The sequence below is a fragment of the Diorhabda sublineata genome, chromosome 7, assembly GCF_026230105.1.
Source record: "Diorhabda sublineata isolate icDioSubl1.1 chromosome 7, icDioSubl1.1, whole genome shotgun sequence".
NCBI lineage: Eukaryota > Metazoa > Arthropoda > Insecta > Coleoptera > Chrysomelidae > Diorhabda > Diorhabda sublineata.
Window position 1 is genome coordinate 28054142 of NC_079480.1, and position 20691 is coordinate 28074832.

General features: G+C 32.0%; 2 protein-coding genes across 3 annotated transcripts; one reads left to right on the forward strand and one right to left on the reverse strand.

Moving 5' to 3' along the window:
- Nucleotides 1–25: 25 nt before the first annotated feature.
- Nucleotides 26–7082, forward strand: LOC130446277 (GDP-L-fucose synthase). Of its 2 annotated transcripts, none has more exons than XM_056782414.1 (7): nucleotides 26–351; nucleotides 2041–2180; nucleotides 2281–2395; nucleotides 3797–3925; nucleotides 3990–4203; nucleotides 4390–4518; nucleotides 6829–7082. In XM_056782414.1, the coding sequence occupies exons 2-7, from the start codon at nucleotides 2047–2049 to the stop codon at nucleotides 7062–7064; spliced, it is 957 nt and encodes a 318-aa protein (XP_056638392.1). In that variant the 5' UTR covers nucleotides 26–351; nucleotides 2041–2046; the 3' UTR covers nucleotides 7065–7082. The 2 variants fall into 2 exon arrangements, with proteins under 2 accessions (XP_056638392.1, XP_056638393.1); XM_056782415.1 differs by lacking the exon at nucleotides 26–351 and adding an exon at nucleotides 533–647.
- Nucleotides 7083–9533: 2451 nt separating this feature from the next.
- LOC130446782 (low-density lipoprotein receptor class A domain-containing protein 3-like) lies at nucleotides 9534–19155 on the reverse strand. Its single transcript, XM_056783240.1, has 6 exons — nucleotides 19051–19155; nucleotides 18775–18958; nucleotides 18381–18703; nucleotides 15293–15415; nucleotides 15108–15188; nucleotides 9534–13546 (listed from the first exon to the last, which is right to left on the reverse strand). Exons 1-6 carry the CDS (start codon nucleotides 19100–19102, stop codon nucleotides 13125–13127), a joined length of 1185 nt encoding a protein of 394 aa, XP_056639218.1. The 5' UTR covers nucleotides 19103–19155; the 3' UTR covers nucleotides 9534–13124.
- Nucleotides 19156–20691: the final 1536 nt, after the last annotated feature.

Consider the following 20691-nt stretch of genomic DNA (forward strand, 5'->3'; position numbering starts at 1 on the left):
AATATAGGTTAGATTTTTACGTAATATAAATGAAGTTTGTGGTTTCAATCCACAAGCACGCATGTGTAATTTCTTCCAAGTCCAATTTGCAATAACTTATTTTATTTATTAAATAGATAACTTTTTATATAAGGATATTCTATCATTTTTTATTTATGGCATGTAAATGAGAAAGTTTTGAAATATTTTTAACAAAGAAAATTGAAATGTTATTTATTGTTAATCTTAACCTACAAAAATCACAATTTCAAAAGTTATGCAACGTGTCATCAAAGTTTGATGATTAAACACTATTGTACTTGGTACAATTATTAAATATTTTAATTAACACCATCATTGCATTTTCTAAAGGTAAGTACTAATTGTTTTACAAAGAATTCTTAAACTTCACATACACTTCATAAACAATTTGACATTAATTTAAAATTCAGAATAATATTAATACAACAAATCTGGTTTAAAAATGCTGAAAGGCAATGTTGTTTATTTATTACATCTATATATAGCTTTATCAAACTATATACAATGAATCTATGCACTTAGAGCTAAACAGATCATGAAGATTTACGCATTTTTCCTCGATAAATTCAAGTTTTGAAATTATTCTAACAGTTTTAAGATAATTGGTAACATTGATATTAATTTGGGTAAGGATTTTGTAGGTTCATTATATGAGTATATTAGTTTGACTACTGTTTTTTGCAGATTAAACATTTCATTGTAGTGAAATTAAACGGGCATACCTGCAAAATGCATATTTTTCACCTGAGCGTTTTCAACATTCCCATGTGATATTTTCTATTTAACGTCTGTTTGGTTCACCTCAATGCCATCCAATGCGTGAATAAAATATAGACGAATATTTATAATTGAAATAGTAGTAGCAAATGAATCAGAAATTGCTCAGATTGAAAGATATTATGTCTATATGACTTTGAAATTATGTAATTTTACTTTTGTGTTTCAGTGCGTCTTCTTTTGATACCTGTTCTAGGTAGAAAAAAGGAGAATGTTAACATTGAACATATAATTTATTGTTGAACAATTTTTTTAACACTAACATTTTGCTGGTAATTTCAAGGTTTCACAAATTTTTCTAGAAATTAAAATAAATTGACAGTATTATCCTGGCAGTAATTAACTTTAGGATACTTTTTTCCTTCTCTTCACATTCACATTTCCACTGTACTATTTATTTCTTTTCTTCTCCTCTTCCCAGGCATGTGTTCCATAGGATATTTTAAAACTAAAGTTATTCCTATCTTTAATTACTTCAAATAATTGAATATCCAACATAAGTAAAATCATTTGGAAGTACTTCAGAGCTTTAACATCAAAAAAGTCCTCACACAACACATGAACCAAGTAAGGCTTGTCACTTTTCTTTGCCGTTTTCATTGTCTTTTCCATATTGAGAAGATAAGCATATCAGTCCACTGCTCTTTGAATGTCTTTTTCAATGGTTGAGTGAGCCAAATTCTCTCGTTTTGGGTGTAGCAATTTACTAAAAATGTGTTGGTGAGAAATTATGTTTTTCAATGTTGTCACAGTTTATTTGTATATTACCATCATAAAGTTATTTTTTTTGTTAACCAACTGTCTATTGGACAGTCAGCTTTGACATTCAAATGTATCTCATTGATTGGCTTATTAAACAATAGATTTATCTTCTTATAAACAAAATGACTATTTGCTTGTATAGGTATAACGGCCCAACGACATAAAAATAGATGGGGAAAAAAGATTTTTTTGATACGAACTATTTTCAAAAACTAAATTTTGGCACATATGCCGGTTTGATTTAACAACGAGGATTTCTTTTGTAATTAGGTTACAACCAGGTGTTTTTTTTTATATTAATATTTGTTTCTAAGTCGTTCGATAGTACTGGTTCACTTTATAGGTAGAGAATTCATTTATTACTCTTTGCTACTTCTAATTCATTAGTTGAATTGTGTACTTTTTGGGCCTTTTGAACCTATTAGCTTTGTAAAATAGAGAAATTATAGTTATAATGTCTAATATAAATCAATCTTTTAGGTAAAAATGTCCAAAAAGAGTATTATTCTAGTAACCGGAGGTAGTGGTTTGGTAGGTAGAGCTATACAAGAGATTGTTCTATTGGAAAAGAGGACAGATGAAACCTGGATATTTTTGAGTAGTAAAGATGTAGATTTATGGTAAATATTACAATTATCAAATCAATTATTTTATGCAAGCTACTTTAATTTACAAATAGAAAGATCATATGTACATAATTATGAAAGTTTTGAATTTTAGTGATTATGATAGTACGAAAAAAGTATTTGAAAAATATCAACCCACACATGTTATTCATTTAGCAGCAATGGTTGGTGGACTCTTTCATAATATGTCTCATAATTTGGACTTTTTAGTAAGTTTTTCGTAAACCACTTGAACATTGTCATATTTTCAATTTATAACAAGCAAATTGTGAAATATAGTGAACATTTTTTTGTCAAAGTGAAGGACAATAGAAGCATAATCCACCCACTTAAATTTTATTTTAAATCTTATAAATAGTTATGATATCAAAGGTTTTTTATTGGCTTGGAAAACTGCTTTTCAAAATTGAGGAATAGTTTATAAAACCTGCACAATTACAACTTTTATGACCTTTGAATTTGTTAGTAGATTCTCATAGAGTCCATCCCTAGGAGTATGGGAAAAATGATGAAAAAGTCCAGAACCCCTACTGGAAGGTCGAAATTTGAAAATGAATTACTTTATTCGAATTATGTTAAAGTCGTTTCTTATGTTTTCGCTTATAAGGAACATGAAAAAATTATTTAAAAACTTCTATAGTGCCCACACCTTGTGATATGGAAGGTCAAAAATTGCGATACTTCTTTTTCCATATATTGAAGGTTATGTTAGGTTAGGGTACCCCTCAGTCCACTCAAATAAACAAAAATAAAGCACCCCTATGCTTCGAGTTATCCTAGGTCGAAACTTGTAGAATTATTCACTATATTTGAAATATTTTAACGTCATTAAGGCACAAATTTTTTTTTTTTTGAGTGGGCTGGGGGGTGGGTACATTAACCTAAACTAACCTTCATTATATGGAAAGAAGATAAAAATCTTCAATATTTCAATTTTTGTCCTGCCATATCTCAAGGTGTGGACATTATAGAACTTTTTAATAATTTATTTCGTATTCCTTATATGTGAAAAAATAAGAAACAACTTTAACATCATTCTGATAAAGTAACTCATTTTTCAAGTTTCTATATTCCTTGAAGAATAGGGCTGCTGGAATTTTTTATTATTTTCCCATACTCCCAGGGTTGGCCTCTATCAGTTATCAGTTACCACCCCAAAGAATCTCCATGTTATTAAATAACAATAGCTATAGTCCCCTTAAAGGAGCCGTTGGACCTTGACGTCAGATGCCTCAGCGGCCGTCTTCCCCGGACATTCCTTGTGGATATAAGGAGAGAGCCGGTGCAAAGGACCGCACATTTTTATGGGCTTAATTCAAGGCAATCGTGCCAAATGTACCTGAGTCCTAATATGGTATCACGAACAATGCTTTTGAGAAATCTTGCGAAATTCCTACTATGCACAGCCATGTTACCGATAGGCTTACTATTACTATACCAGATGTCTCAAGCATGATCAGATTCTCTAGTTCACGACTAAATAGAAATGGATGACAATGTATCTAGAAGTGTATTGATCCTTATTGTCTCAAAATGTTTTTGTTATACTTATAAATAAGATTGCAGCATGCTTGTAATTTATTTATTTTACTTCTTAATTATTTTTCCAGAGAAACAATTTAAAGATTAATGATAATGTCTTGCAAATAAGTTTTGAAACCAAAGTACAAAAGGTTGTATCTTGTCTTTCTACATGTATATTCCCAGATAAAACTGAATATCCAATCGATGAAACGATGGTAAGTGGTTTAAAGAATTAAAAAAGCGATTGAAAAACTGGCGAAATTTAATTTCTAAATTAAGGTACACAACGGACCTCCCCATCCTTCTAATTTTGGTTACAGTTACGCAAAACGTCTAATAGATATCCAGAACAAGGCGTATAATCAACAACACGGTTGTATGTTTACTTCAGTCATTCCATGCAATGTTTTTGGACCACACGATAACTACAACTTAGAATCGAGTCATGTTATACCAGGTCTTATAAGGAAACTACATGATACTATACAAAAAGGTATTTTATAAATGATTTATCTATTAGTCTTAATGAGAACTTTGAATTTTTTGTTTTAAAAGTTATTGAACTTCATACCACCCATGTTTGGGTGGTATGGGTATATATATATATATATATATATATATATATATTTGACTTGAAATTTAAATTGTGTATTAATCGACCCAAACATTTGTATTTTAGGTGGTACTACATTTAATGTTATGGGTACGGGAAAGCCATTAAGACAATTTATTTATTCATTAGATCTTGCAAAATTATTTTTGTGGGTCTTGAGAGAATACAAGGAAATTGAACCAATAATTTTATCAGGTAAGTTTATATATATTTCATTATTTACTAAAGTATAGGGAAAAAGAGTTTCGATAATCCTCAGAAACAGGCTTTTTATTGTCAATAAATGTCTATTGGACTGACTATTCAGCCTAACAGTATTTTATGTATTGGGATATTTAAGAAATTAACATCATAAAATCAACTAAAAAAGAGAAAAAGAGATTCTAGACATAATCTTATCAGATGCTTTCATATCACATACTGGCATGTGACAAATGAACCCTCCATGTCTGATCATTTAAGTATTAGATTAGATCTGGCAATACCAACTCACCCAGAGGCAAGGAGAGTTCCAAAACTTTCTAACTGGAAGTTGTGATCGAGAGTTTCAAGTCCTACAAATCATCTGACACAAACGGCATTTTTCCAGCCATGCTACAGAAAAGCTTTGAAGTAATGAAGTAACATCTTCAAAAGCCTTTTGAAGCCAGCCTGTTTCTAGGCTAAATTCCTAAAATATGGCGATAGGCAAAAGTAGTGTTCATATGAAAAAGGTTTATTGTCTTATCAGCCTTTTCTTAAAAACTATCAAGACAACCGTAGAACAATACCATAGAAGCACGACCCTCGTTAGAAAGCCACTTCAAACTAAACAATTTGCTTATCAAACAGGTATGACCACTACAAGTGTACAACATTGACTAGTTAAAATATAAAAAAGGCTCTTGGCAGCAAATATATTGCTCTAAAAGCTTTTATCGACATAGAAAGAGCTTTTGACAACACTTCAGATCAATTCATAAAAAGAGCGTTAAAGAGTGGGAAATGGAAATCCTTCTTCTAAAATGGACCGAGGCGATGCTAGAACATCATATAGTAACGACAGAAATAAACGAAAATACATTACTACAGTGGAGGGTTGTTCACAAGGTGGAGTCTTATCACCCCTACTGTGGGCATTGGTATTGGACAGGAGTTCACTAGATTTAGTAGCGCTGGAATTACAGTACTGGGTTACGCGGATGATCTAGTAGTGGTGGTAAGGCATAATCTCTGCCAGAAAGCAAACAACCCTAAACACATTTAAAAACTGTGGTGGTGAAGAGCAACTCACGATCAAACCCAGTAAAATATAAGCGCACCTATCCTTAATGGAACTAAATTGATACTTTCTAATGAAGTAAAATATCTAGGAGTCATCCTGTATAAAACACTTCGAACAATCATCTAAACAAGGTAGTTTCAAAAGCCAAGTATACCAAACAGTCATCAATTCCATGATCACTTACGCAGTGTTTGTTTGATGGCCAAAAATTGAATAAAGACTAGCTCAGAAAAAACTGAACAAGATTCAAAGGCTGATCTGTGTGGGTATTACAACCTGTCTCACCACAGATTTAGATGCGATACTTAACCTGCCTTCCTTTCACCTTATAGACATTTAAGGTCTCCCACAGTCTAATCTTAGTAAAATTGAGAATTCTTAGAAAGAAGTGACAAACCAATGGACCAAATGCATAGCATGATGGAGAGATATTTCATTCGAAGTGGTAATTAATGACTGCTAATCATTGGTCAATAAAAATCGTCCGCAGCTTGAAATGTGTCTCTCTGCTACACATACGGTTCGAAGCTAGCGCAAGAAACTGGATTTGGCGTTTGTGGACCAAAATGAGTTTCCCATAGCACTAGGAAATGCACTCACCATTTTTATAGTAGAGTTGTTAGCAATGGTGACTAGAAACGACATCAAACTGGTGGTCGGTCTTCTGACAAAATTGTAATAAGTAATTCTAGCCCATCCTGTATTTGATACAGATATAGTGATACAGTGATACAGAAGATATATTAGTAGTTCTGTTGTTAATTATTTTGTTTATTCTTGCTAATATTTTTGATTTAATACAGTTTTGTTGAAATGATATTTGATTAATCTGGTGGCTTGTATTGTTATAAAATTTCAATAATTTTTTCTAGGGGAAAAGTTACATTTTTTTGGTTAGGTGTGCGATTTTTTCTTTCATAGATTAACTTTTTTTAATTGATTTATGTTGTCATCATTTCACTGTAGGAACCATCACAATTGGATAACATTGTTGCATTAAATTAAAATCATTCTTCCTTACTGTTGGAGATAGAAAACATCTTTTAATTTAAAAGAGGCAAACTTTTTATATTACTAAATTCCAGTCATTCGGTCTTCCCCGATTAATGGATTATTTGTTTTTTTCATCAATTATCTTGTCATCTGTCTTCTAATTTAATTGAATGTTAAAGTACTTGTTTGTTTTATATTTTTACCCTATGTAACATAATGCTTCAAATTTTTATCATTTTCTGTTTTAGTTGATGAACAGTCAGAAGTATCTATCAAAGAGCTAGCAAACGAAATTGCAAAAGCCTTTGATTTTACAGGAGACATCGTATTTGATACTACCAAAGCTGATGGACAGTACAAAAAGACTGCAAGTAATGCAAAATTGAGAAAATACTTACCCGATTTTGAATTTACACCATTTTCTGTTGCGATAAAACACAGCGTTGATTGGTACAGACAAAATTATAAAACTGCTAGAAATTAAATTATATTTTAAAAATTATTTTGTAGTTTTTCTATTTAATATTAAATGAAAATTATTAGTTTTAAATAATTCATTAGCATTAAGAACAAAAAGTTGTATAACTGACTTTAAGTTGGTTATAACCACATTGAACTCACAATGTGATCTGGTCCTTCGAGCCTTGTATGTATGTATGTATGTATGGATTTGGGGTCTACTGTGTCCCCCTTTCTTGATGCGATACTGGAGAACCCAGGGCCTTCGATCCTTGCATAGGTCGTTGGTTCATATCAGACTTGAAGGATCAAGCAGTGTAATGAGTCTTAGTTTAGTGGTAGTAAAAGATTTGTTCACTATTAACAAATCTATTCGCTCTTAACCACATGGATTTCTGTTGGCCATTATCTAGCGGAACAACTCTTTGAAGACCACTTGCCCCAGTTATTTTTGTGTCTCGTTATCGGTCCAATTGGGAGTGATTGTATAATTCTAGCCTTTGAGAGGCTTTTTTCTGTAAGCATGTCTGTTTAACGAGGAATCGTCAAAAATTGCTAGGTTGCATCAATTATCGCACATTAGTAGCTTAGTTCAATTCTCGATTTTTGACCATAATTCTTTTTGGTTAGTAGAACTATCTCAGCGCTGATCTTTTTCCTGAAGTAAATGTCGCACGAACAGATTTTGATTCTTCATTTATCAAACTTTAGTCTGGACATAATTTCGTCTTTCTATGTGCAGTGGATTGCCAATATAGTTTTAACAGAATTTAAAAAATTAAATCTTGTCAATTTCATAAATCTTCCGGAATGAAGTTTAATATTCGTTTCCTATAGAAAACATTGCAAATAATAAAAAAATGAGTTTAAGAAACCAAAATCAAACATAATGATCTGAAATAACGTGCGTTTCTAGAACACAATGTTATGGATGTTGAACCACTCAACTTTTTTATGTAAAAAGCTGGTGCCTGCTCTATCGAGATGCCTGTGGATAGTAATCTTGACTTCTGTGTTGTAGTGAACTGCTCTAGATGGAATTATGTTCAGCTCGTGGAAGTATCTGTAAGACAGAATCAGATCATTGACCTTTCTTCTATGCAAACTATCAAAGGTTCAGGTCAAATCTGGATCGCCTATAAGTCGAATATGAGCGAATATATGCGAGCAATATTTCAGAGTTGGACGAATCTAGATCTTGTAAAAGATTAGAATCTGTTGCGGAATATATAGTCCATGTTTTTGAGAAGCTCCCTTAGCCAATTCGGCCATGTGACTATGCCAGGACATATTGCTTCAAACCTCAACACTCAACAGCTGAATTTGCTGTGTTGGTGATATTTTATATCCAGACAGGACCAAATCCTTAGCCGAAGTACCAGCTATCTTTGTAAAAAAGCAGCCTGGGTCTTTGCTACATTAAACTCAATAAGATTGTTTCCACCCCATGCCAGAATGTTATAAAGATCGGGTGCTAGTAGAGTTCATTAGGATGGTTTATTTGAACGACGACACCAATGTGTTATCATCGGCGAAGCTACTAAGCCAGTCGATAAGTGAGGACGACCAACCGTACGATCTTTATTTATTTAGAAGGTTGGCATGCCAATATGTTCCGTGCGATTGCTCGGGGTTCCCCATATTTCTCTAGAGCTTCAGTTCATACGTTGGTGACATAGACCATGAAATCCCCGGTGGATCTATGTTTACAAAATCCGTTTTGATGTTCGCTGATGATGGTCAACTACTTTCTGCATGACCTTGGCAATGGCTGAGACTAAAGCAATCGTAACCCTATTTTTTTGGTATGGATTGAACCCGAGCAAGTTGCCAATCTGCAGGGAAGGAACCTTTTTTTATATAGGAAAAAGAGTTTGCATAAGCGGAATTGTTAGTTCTGCTGCGCATTTCTTCAATACGATTGGTGGTATTCCATAGAGGCCAGTGGCTTTATTGATGTCAAAGCCTCTTAGAACTTTTGCCATATTTCTTTGTGGAAATTCTATTTCTGGCATCGTTGAACAAACTCCAGTCTGGCTGGGTGGTAGTTTTTCCCGCTAATCAAGAGTTGAAGTTGATGCAAACGTGCAACCCAACAAGTCCACCTTCTCTTTTACGGTACTGCGACCCGTCGTCTCCAGTTGATAGTGGAATTTTTACTTACAAAAGCCTTGGCTGACCACCTTTGTTACAGTCCAGAACGACGTCCAGATGTGGTAGTAACCCAATAGGTGCCATCTTATAACGCCAGAGACTGAATGTTTGTATTGTCTATAGAAAAATATTTAACAGTACCAATTGGCGTAGAAGATAATTGTTTTCTAGCATCTGAATTGCTAATTTTCTGCATTCAGTACCGCTGAAATTAAGTTCATATAAACTAGATTTGATGTTGGAATATTCTCTTTGAACGCTTTTGTGGTTACGGTATGATAAATGAACAACAAAATTTAGGTGAGTACAGAAATCTGTAATAAAATTTCAAAACTGCATTTTTTTATCAAAATAGATTTATTTTTAAAATTTGTTTGCACTACATAAAAATACCAACAATAATACAGTCTGACAATAAAAGACCAAGTTAATGACCAGTTAAGTATAGTTTATACTATTATATATACGGTATTAGAAAAATTTTTATAGAACATATGCGTATCAACGTAAAATCTTCAACAAACATCACCAATTTTTTAGTGTCCAGTTACAATAGAACAGTACTTTTTACCAACATGTAGGAGGAATATGTGATAAGTTTTTAATTTTGTTAAAACTTCATATGATTAAATATTGTAACTTTTTTAAAAAATATATAAAAAAATGGTTCCGTTATTCCGTTATTTGGTTTCATTGTAGTTGTGACCATTATATTCCTTGCGAATAAAGATATTTTTATTATATATATATTATATATATATATTTTCATATTTACTATGAAAATAATTCCTTAATCAAGTAAAGACTTGTATTGATACCGATCTATTAAGATTCTGACAATTAGGATCAAAGAGTATCCAATATTTAAAATGTTGAGAGTTAATTGAAGAATTTACATTTCGCAAAATATTTTCTAATACATTATAATATACATAACCTTTTCTTAAATTTTGTTTTATTAGTATACATTTTAGAATTTAGATATCTAATCAGTCTAAACTAAGAATACATTTATTTAATAATAATTAACTTTCGATAAAATATGTAATTGAGATATGTGTTCCAACATTTCGGCAAGATATACAAGATTGGAGCGAAACAAATCACATCATTTCGTTATTGATCTTATCAGGTCTTCGAACAGTATCTCATGTGCAGTATAATCAGTAATTACAGTCTAATGTTTTATAGGAAAATTGTTTACAAAAATGGAAACAGACAATCCTGGGTCTCAACATCAATTTCGTATTAAAAAAAAACAATTTCAAAGTGGTATTAGCATCTGTTATTGGATTTTTTCTGAAAAAAATATTTTTTCCTGCACGTGACTAATCAATTTTTTCCAAAAAAATATAATATCCATATTTAATACATTTTTACAACTTTTCCTGATTTGTTTTAGTATGCTCCTTCTGACTTTTAGGCATCAAATTGGCACTCTTTGTTATTTTTTCTTGTTTTTCTATCCCTGTAGTATCATTTCCTCCGAAGTTTTCCCTTTGTTTCATCTTTTCTTCAAATAAACAGAATGTTCTAACACTTTCTTAAGAAAACACATGTAATGAAGGGTTGCCACTTTTGATATTTTTAACCAACTTAATTCTTTAATTTTGGCCAAACTTTCTTTACTTAAGTATCGCACACTATTATTATTCGATGTCAAGTCAAGACAAGGAGAGTAAACAACATTACAGTAGGTAAAAATAGACAATACCAGAGATTCATAAAGTTTTTTCCTCATCTTGAAATTACGAATAGATCTGTTTATATACAAGTATCTTTCAATGGTCTTGAAACTTCAAGTCCACGTCTAGAATTAGCCGAAACCAAATTGTTCAAATACCACGGCCCAACTTCAATTTTGTAGCGAATTTTCTCTAAGTCTCTAAGAATAAAACAGCAAAACTTCAATCTTATTTGCATTCAGCTTGAGATTATGCTCAGCGAAATATTCAAGAATGTTCAACTGATCTCTATTTAGGTGTGTAGCTGCTGCTGCTTTGGATCTGCAGGATTAATGTAGTTTATAACCAGAATGTCATCAACATATGATTGAATGTGAAAGTGAGATGCAATGTCCCCTTTTTATTCTGTCCGATTTCCTCCATCTTATCAATCCATAGTTTTCCTTTTTGTATTTTTCTTAATTTATCTTCACATTTTTCTGGATATAATTTGTTGGTTCATTCATTCTCTTTATTGTGTCAAATTTCCAGTTTATTATTTTACAAACTAAATAACTAAATGATGTTGAATTTGCTTTCAATATTGAGACCTTACAAATAATACATAACCTAACAATATTGCTTGAAGTTGATAGAATTATTTACATAATTAAAAAATATTATTAAAATATAACAATATTGTAAAACATTTATTCAGAAAACTTTGAAAGTGGAAATGCTCGTATAACAGTGAATTGTCTATCTAAAATATGTTTTTTAGATATTTTCCTTCGTTTCGGAAAAAGTACATTTTGCAAAATATTTATCTCAATCCTAACATCATTTATTCTATATTAAACAGGTGATTCAAAATTCCAATTTAGATATGCACAGTTTTTGGTTTGGTGATATGGAAAAATATACTGAAAGGGATTATCGAAAAATTGATAACTGAATCTAAAAAGAGATTGAAAGTAAATAAAAAATAACTACAGGAGATTCCATAAGAACATATATATCTGCAAAAATAGTATGTATAAAAAAGTATAACTATATATAGCTGCCACTCGTGTGTAATCAATAATTATACAAAGAGATTGAAATAAATTAATGATGTTCTTGTTAACACTGGATAGAGAAATGAGAATATAAATGACAAGAATTTTTGAAGAAAAATAAAGGAAAAGACATAGTTCATAAAACGATACAGATTGGGATAGTACGGATACATTTACCAAAGCAGAGAAAAATAAAAGAATGGAAAACAGTTGTAGAAGACGATCAAAAACAAGATTGGGTTAATATGGATTATGGATAACTAAGATAAGATAAGAAACAAATTAAAGGCAAACAGTTAGAGCCTAAACCTAAGTAATATCGTAATATTAAGATAAACAACAAAAAAGATACAAGGGACTGATCTTTTACGAAAAGATCTTGGAATTTTTTCATGTCTTGATATTAAAATAAATTTTCCATGCTACATTTGTTGTAGTTTAAAAGTACCCCATCTTCTGTTCAAAAGTGCCCCACAGATGGGATACATTTCAACACAGTGCAAGATTTAATAACGTTTAATAAAGTGAGGGATTAAGTTGGAATTTCTGGAGCCATTGGTGATATTCATACTGTACACACTGTTACTACACCAACACTTCCTGACGCTGACTGTTTACCTTCCGTCTCTGTAGACGATAACTTGGTTATCGAAACGCACGTCAGACAGTGTAATTATCGTTGTTGGTGTAAACAGTGTGTTCAGTATAAAGTGGGGGATGCTTATTTTTCCCCACCCCATAACATAAGAGAAATATTGAAAAATACTGCTGGTTAGTCCTTTGTTAGCACACAAAAATACGAAATTTCAAGGTTTCATAATAGCTGGAATTTGAGAAATTTTACAAATCACTAGGGATTGCATTCTGGACAGGATACCTACTAATTTTTTTTCAAGTTTAGAAACGTGTATGATCAAAGAATATTGTCAATTATTAAGCTACTTTAATTATAGTTGATCTGTTAAGGTCCTCTATGTCCTTTATAATATCTGTCCAGTTAATTCTCAACAGGTATACACAAAATCTTCATATTCATAAAAATAGATATTGTACTGTTGTGGATAGAAATGACATAAAATGAAAAAAAAATCAATAAATAGTAGAAATACTATTAGCAACACAACGTTTTCAAATCTATAATTATTGACAATACTTTTATTGTAACTTATAAATAGATAAAAATACCGTTTACTACAATACCACGAATTATCATCTTCTTTCCTGCCTTTCTTCGTTTATATTAAGAATTTCCCTGCTAGTATAGGGCGGCGGCGGTTCACTGATAAGTCTATTATTCCTCAAAACATCGACGTAAGATGGCGGTTGATCATTATATCCCCTAAATTCATCGACATTGAAACGTCCCGTACCAAATAATAATGGATCGCTAGCATCAGAAGTATCTATGATTATATTCGATCGAGGAGTACGTGAGTGATTACGTACGGTATAAATACCGCTTGGGGCAAAATCTGCTCTTATTATATTGACGTTCGTTTGATTCCGTAACGCTATATTTTCACAGAGATTGTGATGTCGCTGTTGCTGCAATGCACTTTTCTTGGCGAATATGACTACTTTGGAAACGATCAGTAGCAACAATACAATAGAAAACAGGATGCTGATTATACCTTGAAAAACATTAAATGAATTAATAAACATTTCAAACCAAGGATATAGTTTTTTATCACTATACTAACAATTACACCGACTGATCCTTTCAGCCTACTATATGTTGCTGGTTCATGTATGGCATGATGGGACAGACCGTGTAATTGTCAGCAATATCATCAACACTTTTATAAATCCTTAATATTGGGTCCTGTAAATAGGTAATTAGAGAAATGGTAGATATTTAACGCTTATGTGAGTGACAAATAATTGATTCCCAGATGATGAATAAATAAGTATTCGAAAGCTCGGAATATATTATAGTTAGTACACTTTCAGGTTCAGGAATATAAAAAAACCAGTTTTAGTAACAATCCTTGGAAACTGGAAAGAGAAGGAAGGGTGTTATATATATTTAACAAACTAGGCCGTTTGGAGGTACCGAGGGACTATGGGAGTTATGAGATATTTGATAAACTAACAGAGAAAGGAGTTCAGACATTCTTCTGGTGAACAGAATCCTTTTGTAAGATCAACGCCAAGACAATATTGAAGAAAATATGGAGAAAAAAAATTTGAATAATAGGACCTAACATAGTGGGGCTAAAACAACCAAACATATCACTGGGCAGCTATGATAAAAGAAATTGGGAGAATGCATTATCCATAGCAATGTGTAGGAGTTTTAACAGAACAATGTCGTTTGAAACACCTTAAGAAACTCAATATGGTGGAGAATGCAGATTTTATGGATCAAAAGAGGACACGCCTTTCTAAATGTAAGACACTAGATAATTACTCACATTACTCAAACTGTGCTCCCTAGGGTTTCACGAAGCCTCTGTGGGTGGGCGGGGAGACTTCAGAAACAAAATGAAAATTCCTCTGATTGTCAACACTGATCGATAATTAATATTTTTCTTCGATTGTTGCAATTTAGTCAAGTAGATTAATAAATAAATTAGTCGAGTCGATTCATTTCGTTTTATTTCTCTCGTCTAGTCTAAGCCTATCAGTTGAGTTCATCTTGCAAACCACCACTCACTAGACCTTAGTGCGAACGATTTGTAACAATATTCTGCACGAATTCTCGTGTTAAAATACATCTATAGGTGTACTTTAACAGGAGAAATATCTCTTCGTGCAAATATATATAAATGTATTTTATCTTTTGACTGACGTCTAATAATAAAAAAAGCCTTGATAAAGATCAAATAAAAGATCGAAACGCTGGCATTTTAAAAAATTCTCGGACAGTTTTATTTCGAATCCTCAACCCGCAACACCATTCGAAATTACATACTACAAAAGACAATAATATCAACAATGACAAAGTTTAATATCTTTTACTTCCCAATATACTATTTCAGCATTGTAAAATTCTCTTTCTCTGAAATGGTCTGATCCCTCTCTCAAAGTATGATCAGTTTCCAAATTTTATCTTCACACTGTTTTCATTTAAAAACAGAAGAATAATTCAAGTTTTAAAACCATTTTGTATAACTTCAAGTTTGATTTTTGTACAAATTTTTTTTAAGTCGATTGAATTATGATAAATTTTCAGATTTCTGTTTAACTTACAGACTGATATGAACAAATATCGAGCTCCATTATGTTGATTATTGTTTACGTTTGTGAACCCATATTCTAATTCTTCATAAGCTAAAAAAAAACAAGACATTAAAAAAATATTGTGAATTCACAAGTAATTTTTTCAAAAAATAAAACATATAGCTTTGAATTTGATCATTGAAAAATCTACTCACATTCTTGTACTATAAGTGCTTGACAACATTTTGGCCTGTTAGTAACTGTGCAATTTGGATCATGATGTCTATCACAACACCAACTACTAGGGATGCATCTACCACCTTCACAAGGTATTTTATCTAGAAAAATTGGATTTTTAAACAGATTATCACAACATAATGTAAAACAGAAACTTTATCAGCAAGTACTTGACTTTCTTAAAGCCATTTCAAATTCTGCACTTCATTAAAAGTCTGTAAATGGAAGGTGAGTTGTAAATGTTGAACACAGCACTTAGAGGAGGGCACAGTGTAATATTGACATCTAAAGCTCGTTTTTCATATCCATGCATTTTGTATATGTCTGCAATAAAACGATATATGGATTCATTAAATAACTGAGCTGTTCTATCATCTATTCCAAAATGGTTTGGGAATGCTTAGTCATATTTAACAAAAAAGGCCCTGTTGGGAGTACCAGGGCAAACTGGAGAGCAAAGTAATGAGATAACTGATAAATTAACAGAGAAAGGAGCTCAAACATTCTTCTGGTGATCAGAATCTTGTGAGAGATCGGCAGAAAGATAATATTGAAAGAACAAACTGAACAAAGGAAAGATTTTATTAATGGGACCCAACATAGTAGGGCTAAGACTACCAAATATACCACTGGAAAGCTATGACCAGAGGATATTAGGAGATTGCATTAACTAAAGCAATGTGTACAAATAATATTAACGAAACATTGTCGTCTGAATGGACATCTCCATAAATTCAATCCAGTGGAAAGAGATTTTATGGATTAGAAGAGGAGCATATTTTCTAAATGTAAAATGCTAAATAATCTACAAGTTCAATACTTGATAGAACAGGAAGACTCGCCCAAACTGAATTTGGCAGATATACTATATTTTATTTATGTTCAGGATTAAATGAAATACTAGTTTTAGTAATAATCCTTGAAAGCTGGAAAGAGAAGGAAGAGTATTATATATACTTAACAAACTAAGTCCTGTTGGAGGTCCCACAAGAGACTGGAAGTTATGAATAATGGGACCCAACACAGTGGGGCTAAAACAACCAAACCTTTCACTGGAAAGCTATGACAGAGGAGATTGAGAGAGACATTTTATGCAGATATTATGTATTAGAAGAGGAAATGATCTTTCTGAAGACACTAAATAATCTGAAAGTTCAACCCATGATAGCACAATAGATATAGTAGGGAGACTTGCTCAAACTAAATTTGGCCAATATCCTGTAATTTATTGTAGGCTCAGGAATAAAAGAAATACTAGTTTCTAAAATAATTTTTGGATACTGAAAGAGAAGTAGGGGTATAAAATGAAGCAAGCTTATCAATTAAAATGTTTCTACTCTAATTATTACTTCACATTTTATTATTATTTATTATTATAGAGTAAAAAATTTAAAAGAATCGATTTTTTTTCATAAAATGTTAGTAATAATCTTTAAAAATATGTCTGTAAATTTTTAAAACTGAATTCAAAATAATTTTCGAGTTTTAGCCTGTGAACGTAAGACACCTGCTCTTATAATCCTTTTGTCTTTGGGTGATCAGATGTTTCATTTCTAAAGAGAGAAGGGAAGTTTTCTTATATTTGGAAGTACATTAGTATGAATGAGAGTTTTAACTCAACCATATGGAAGCAAAGCATCTTCATTCCGGAACAAAAATTATAAAAAATTGCGGCTATATAGCAGAGGTCCTATTTAATGAAGGATACACATCAATTTTAAAAATTATGAACATTTCAGAAATTATTATTGGCATAAGCTTATCATTTTCAAAATAAGCCAGAAAACAGAATAGATAGAATTGAGTTTTTTGAGAGGACAGGTGGCTCTTATATGTGTTCAAATTGCAAACTAAGTCATAAGATATTAAAATCATTGAATTCCCATATGCCAAAACCTTAAACATGTTTTTCTCAAGGCGGGCAGCATAGCTCGAAAAGTTATTTATCAAGTTCTTTAAAATTTTACACACGTTTTCCACAACTAGTAGTTTCTGAATGAACCTTTTTTATCTTTGAACAGATTCATATAGAAATTACTACATTACTAATAATAAAAATTTTATATTTTCATATTCCAGATAAAAAATACAGACTCCAGACTGCCCGTTGATTGAGACCTCTCACTACGCAGCACCCTGAAGTGCCCTATAAACCAGCCATTTTAACAATTAAAAAAAAAAATAAAAATTGTATGTTAAAATTGGAGGTGTGAACAAATCACTTATTGAATTACAATAATGTCAAATATTTTATTTATAAAAAAAAATTCACAAAAATCAAACAAAATTCGTTACACTATTTGTATCTCATCCCTTATATTACATTAATTAATTCACTATATACTGCATTTCAAATACAATACATTTCATTTAAACTTCCAAACAATTTATGGAAAGATGTTAATTTTGCTAAGGATCCAATATTGCTTTTGTAATAAATGATCAAGTTAGAGATTTTTCTCGGGACTCATGGCTTCCATTCCCCCTAAATCCGACGCTGCCCCATATGAAGACTAAAATATGGGAAAAATTTGGGTTATGGGGAAATGTCATTGATTTTGGTTTGTGCTCCACTGGTTAATATAAACAGTTCTACTATAGTATTTAACCTTCATGTAATTCCATTAAATGTTCATTTTTCATGTCACTAATTGAAGTAGAATGTTTCCATAATTAAATGCTTTTATATTCAATGATGAAAAAAAGTTTTATGAGAACAAAAATGTTTCCTATTCTTGGACGTCATTTTTATTCGTAAAGTCTCTGAAAAAATAATTTTTTCCGTGACATGTAATTAACATTAGTCAAGCATTTAATGAAGCCACACAAGTCTATAATCCTTCACCAATAATAGTGGTCTGCCAAAAAAACTCAGAAAGTAATTTTTTTTCTTAACGTCTACACAAAATTAATTTTTTTGCAAGATTTAATTAGCATTTAATTATACAGACGCTAACGAGGCCATACAAGTCTATAATTCTTCACCATGATAGTGTTCTCTGCTAACTTTCATAGGATATGAAACCAGCATTGACAAAAATATAGTTTTATAGTAGATATTCTTACCTCTGCAAGGTTCCCCTTTACAATTTTCTATAGATTCATCTGATGCATCTTTACAGTCAGGTTGTCCATCACAAACATAATGAGGGATGATACAAATACCATTTGAAACACATTGGAACATCTGTTCATTACAGAATATTGTTTCCCTCATTGGCCTAAGGTCATTCCTTTTAATGTGGTCTATCAGTTTCACTGTAACATTAATAGAGAGATTGAATTTTTTGCTAAGACATATGTAAAGTCCCTTGTCTTCTTCTTGTAGAGGAGCAAATCGTTTTTCTGATTTATTAATACCAGGTTGATTTGGTAACTCTTTCTGGATTCTGAAATTATCATTTGTTTTTTTAGAATTTAAAACGGTAAGTTTACTATATCCGGTAAAATGAATGTTTACCTTGACTGATTTGATAAAATCTCTACCTTGACCCAAGTTAGATGATCATCCACTACAGAGATTTCTTGGTTCGATACAATCAATTCACATATTAAAGAAAATGTTGTTCCTACCCTTTCCTCGACGATTTCTGATACAGGAGATACAAAGTCGTTATAATATTTAGTGATCGTTAATGATTCACCTAAAAAGGTATTTTTTATATTTTGATCAAACACAACATTTTCCTATATTTAGAACTCTTAAATACATTACATGGAAATAAAATTTGCTTACTTTTTATCCTACTTATACCTAAAAGAAAAAATAAAATGGAAATTAAAAACATTTTTATATTTAAAGCATTTTGAGTGTTTTGTTGGAAGCCATATTAGTGAAGTTGGTTAAACTTGTTATTTTTTGACATTTGACGGTTTAGAAGTATTATAGTTTTCTTTCTTACTAAATGACAATTATAAATATAGATAAAAGATGTCGTCAGGATACATTCTTTAAGGGTAATATCACAGAATATATCCAAAGTATGCTCTGTGGGTAATATCGAAATTTCTACATTAGTTGCATAAGAAGTTTTCATGTAATAACACAGTTAAAGGCTGAAGTTTTGCTATGCACTTTTTTACATATACAGGGTATTTCACAGAAGGTGATCCTATCGCTGGGATAGGTAGAAAACTGAAAAATATTTGGAGTATCCAACCTCAGCAAGGAGATGTTAGAAAATATATTTGCGTATGCGTTGAGACATACTCACTAAAATTTCATATATTTTGGAAGCTTAGTTTCTCTTTGATAATCGTATAATTGAATCACGGTGAGATTTTTTTTGAAAATATCGACCTATCAATAAATATTAGTTTTTAAACAGCAATACGCTCACGGAATTGAAAGAGTAATTAGACACTGTCTCTGCACTATCATAATATACGACCATAAAATTTTGGGCAGCTGAATTCAAATGTGGCCATATTAGTTTGACTGACTACGAGCGTTCGGGATAGTGAAAAACTCATCAATCAGCGATATCAGGTTCGGATCGTATCGTCCGCGATTCCTGTGAATCAAACCGTGAACGCATCATTTCTACCACTGTTGATCAGGAATGCACAGTGGGTCCTGCTGCGTTATAACATGCCCGCTTCCTCTGCAGCCCTCGTGCGCCAATTCTGTGCCCAGCATGGCGTAACTGCTCTCAATCATCAACCATGTTCTGGCGCCTGCGAACTTCTGCGATCGATTCATAAGAGGCATTTTTTGAAGCTTTATAAACGTTCTTAAAAATGTGTTGAATTCAATGACGATTACTTTAAAAGCCAATAAGGGCGATTTATTTGTATCTAATATTTTTTTAAGGAATATATGGCCAAGAAAATAAGCTCGCTCTCCTAATGAGCTCAGAACCTTCCATTTTCCAAGCGGAAACATTCGCTATCCTTACATGCGCAGCTCGTTGCGCATAACGTAGCTGCCGTAGCTGCCTATCGGATAATAGAGAAACCCATCAAACACTTGACTCTTATAAAATTGAGCCAAAGCTAGTGTGGAACTGTACCCAATCTTTGATCATACTCGGAACAAACAATAAAGCTACTCTAATGTGGGTACTTGTATGGAAATGAGCAAGCTGATTACCGGGAGAAGGCTGGACACTCCTTTCATAGGACAACAACCTTTTATAAATTTCCAAAATAGTTATAGATTTCCAAAATAGCCATTGAATCATGGGAAACCGAGAAGAAATCTTTCTTGTTCTATTAACTGGTCCCAAAAGGACACTGTTCATTGAACTTCCGCCTGAAGAGCATCGGAAAAATCCCGTCAGCACTTGTCGCTTCTGTAAAGAACCAAATAAACCGCCAAACACCTCCTTTGTGAGTGCGAGGCTATCAAAGGCTAACAAAGACTACAGTGCTCACA

What these genes read in the sequence shown, in the direction of transcription:
- LOC130446277 (XM_056782414.1), top strand. Translation starts at nt 2,047, where the DNA reads ATGTCCAAAAAGAGTATTATTCTAGTAACCGGAGGTAGTGGTTTGGTA. An exon ending in AGTAAAGATGTAGATTTATG is followed by an intron (nt 2,181 to 2,280) that starts GTAAATATTACA and finishes TTTGAATTTTAG; the next exon opens with TGATTATGATAGTACGAAAA. An exon ending in CTCATAATTTGGACTTTTTA is followed by an intron (nt 2,396 to 3,796) that starts GTAAGTTTTTCG and finishes TTATTTTTCCAG; the next exon opens with AGAAACAATTTAAAGATTAA.
- LOC130446782 (XM_056783240.1), bottom strand. Translation starts at nt 19,102, where the DNA reads ATGTTTTTAATTTCCATTTTATTTTTTCTTTTAGGTATAAGTAGGATA. An exon ending in ATTTTATCAAATCAGTCAAG is followed by an intron (nt 18,704 to 18,774) that starts GTAAACATTCAT and finishes TGATAATTTCAG; the next exon opens with AATCCAGAAAGAGTTACCAA. An exon ending in ATATTTGTTCATATCAGTCT is followed by an intron (nt 13,547 to 15,107) that starts GTAAGTTAAACA and finishes ATGTTTTTCAAG; the next exon opens with GTATAATCAGCATCCTGTTT.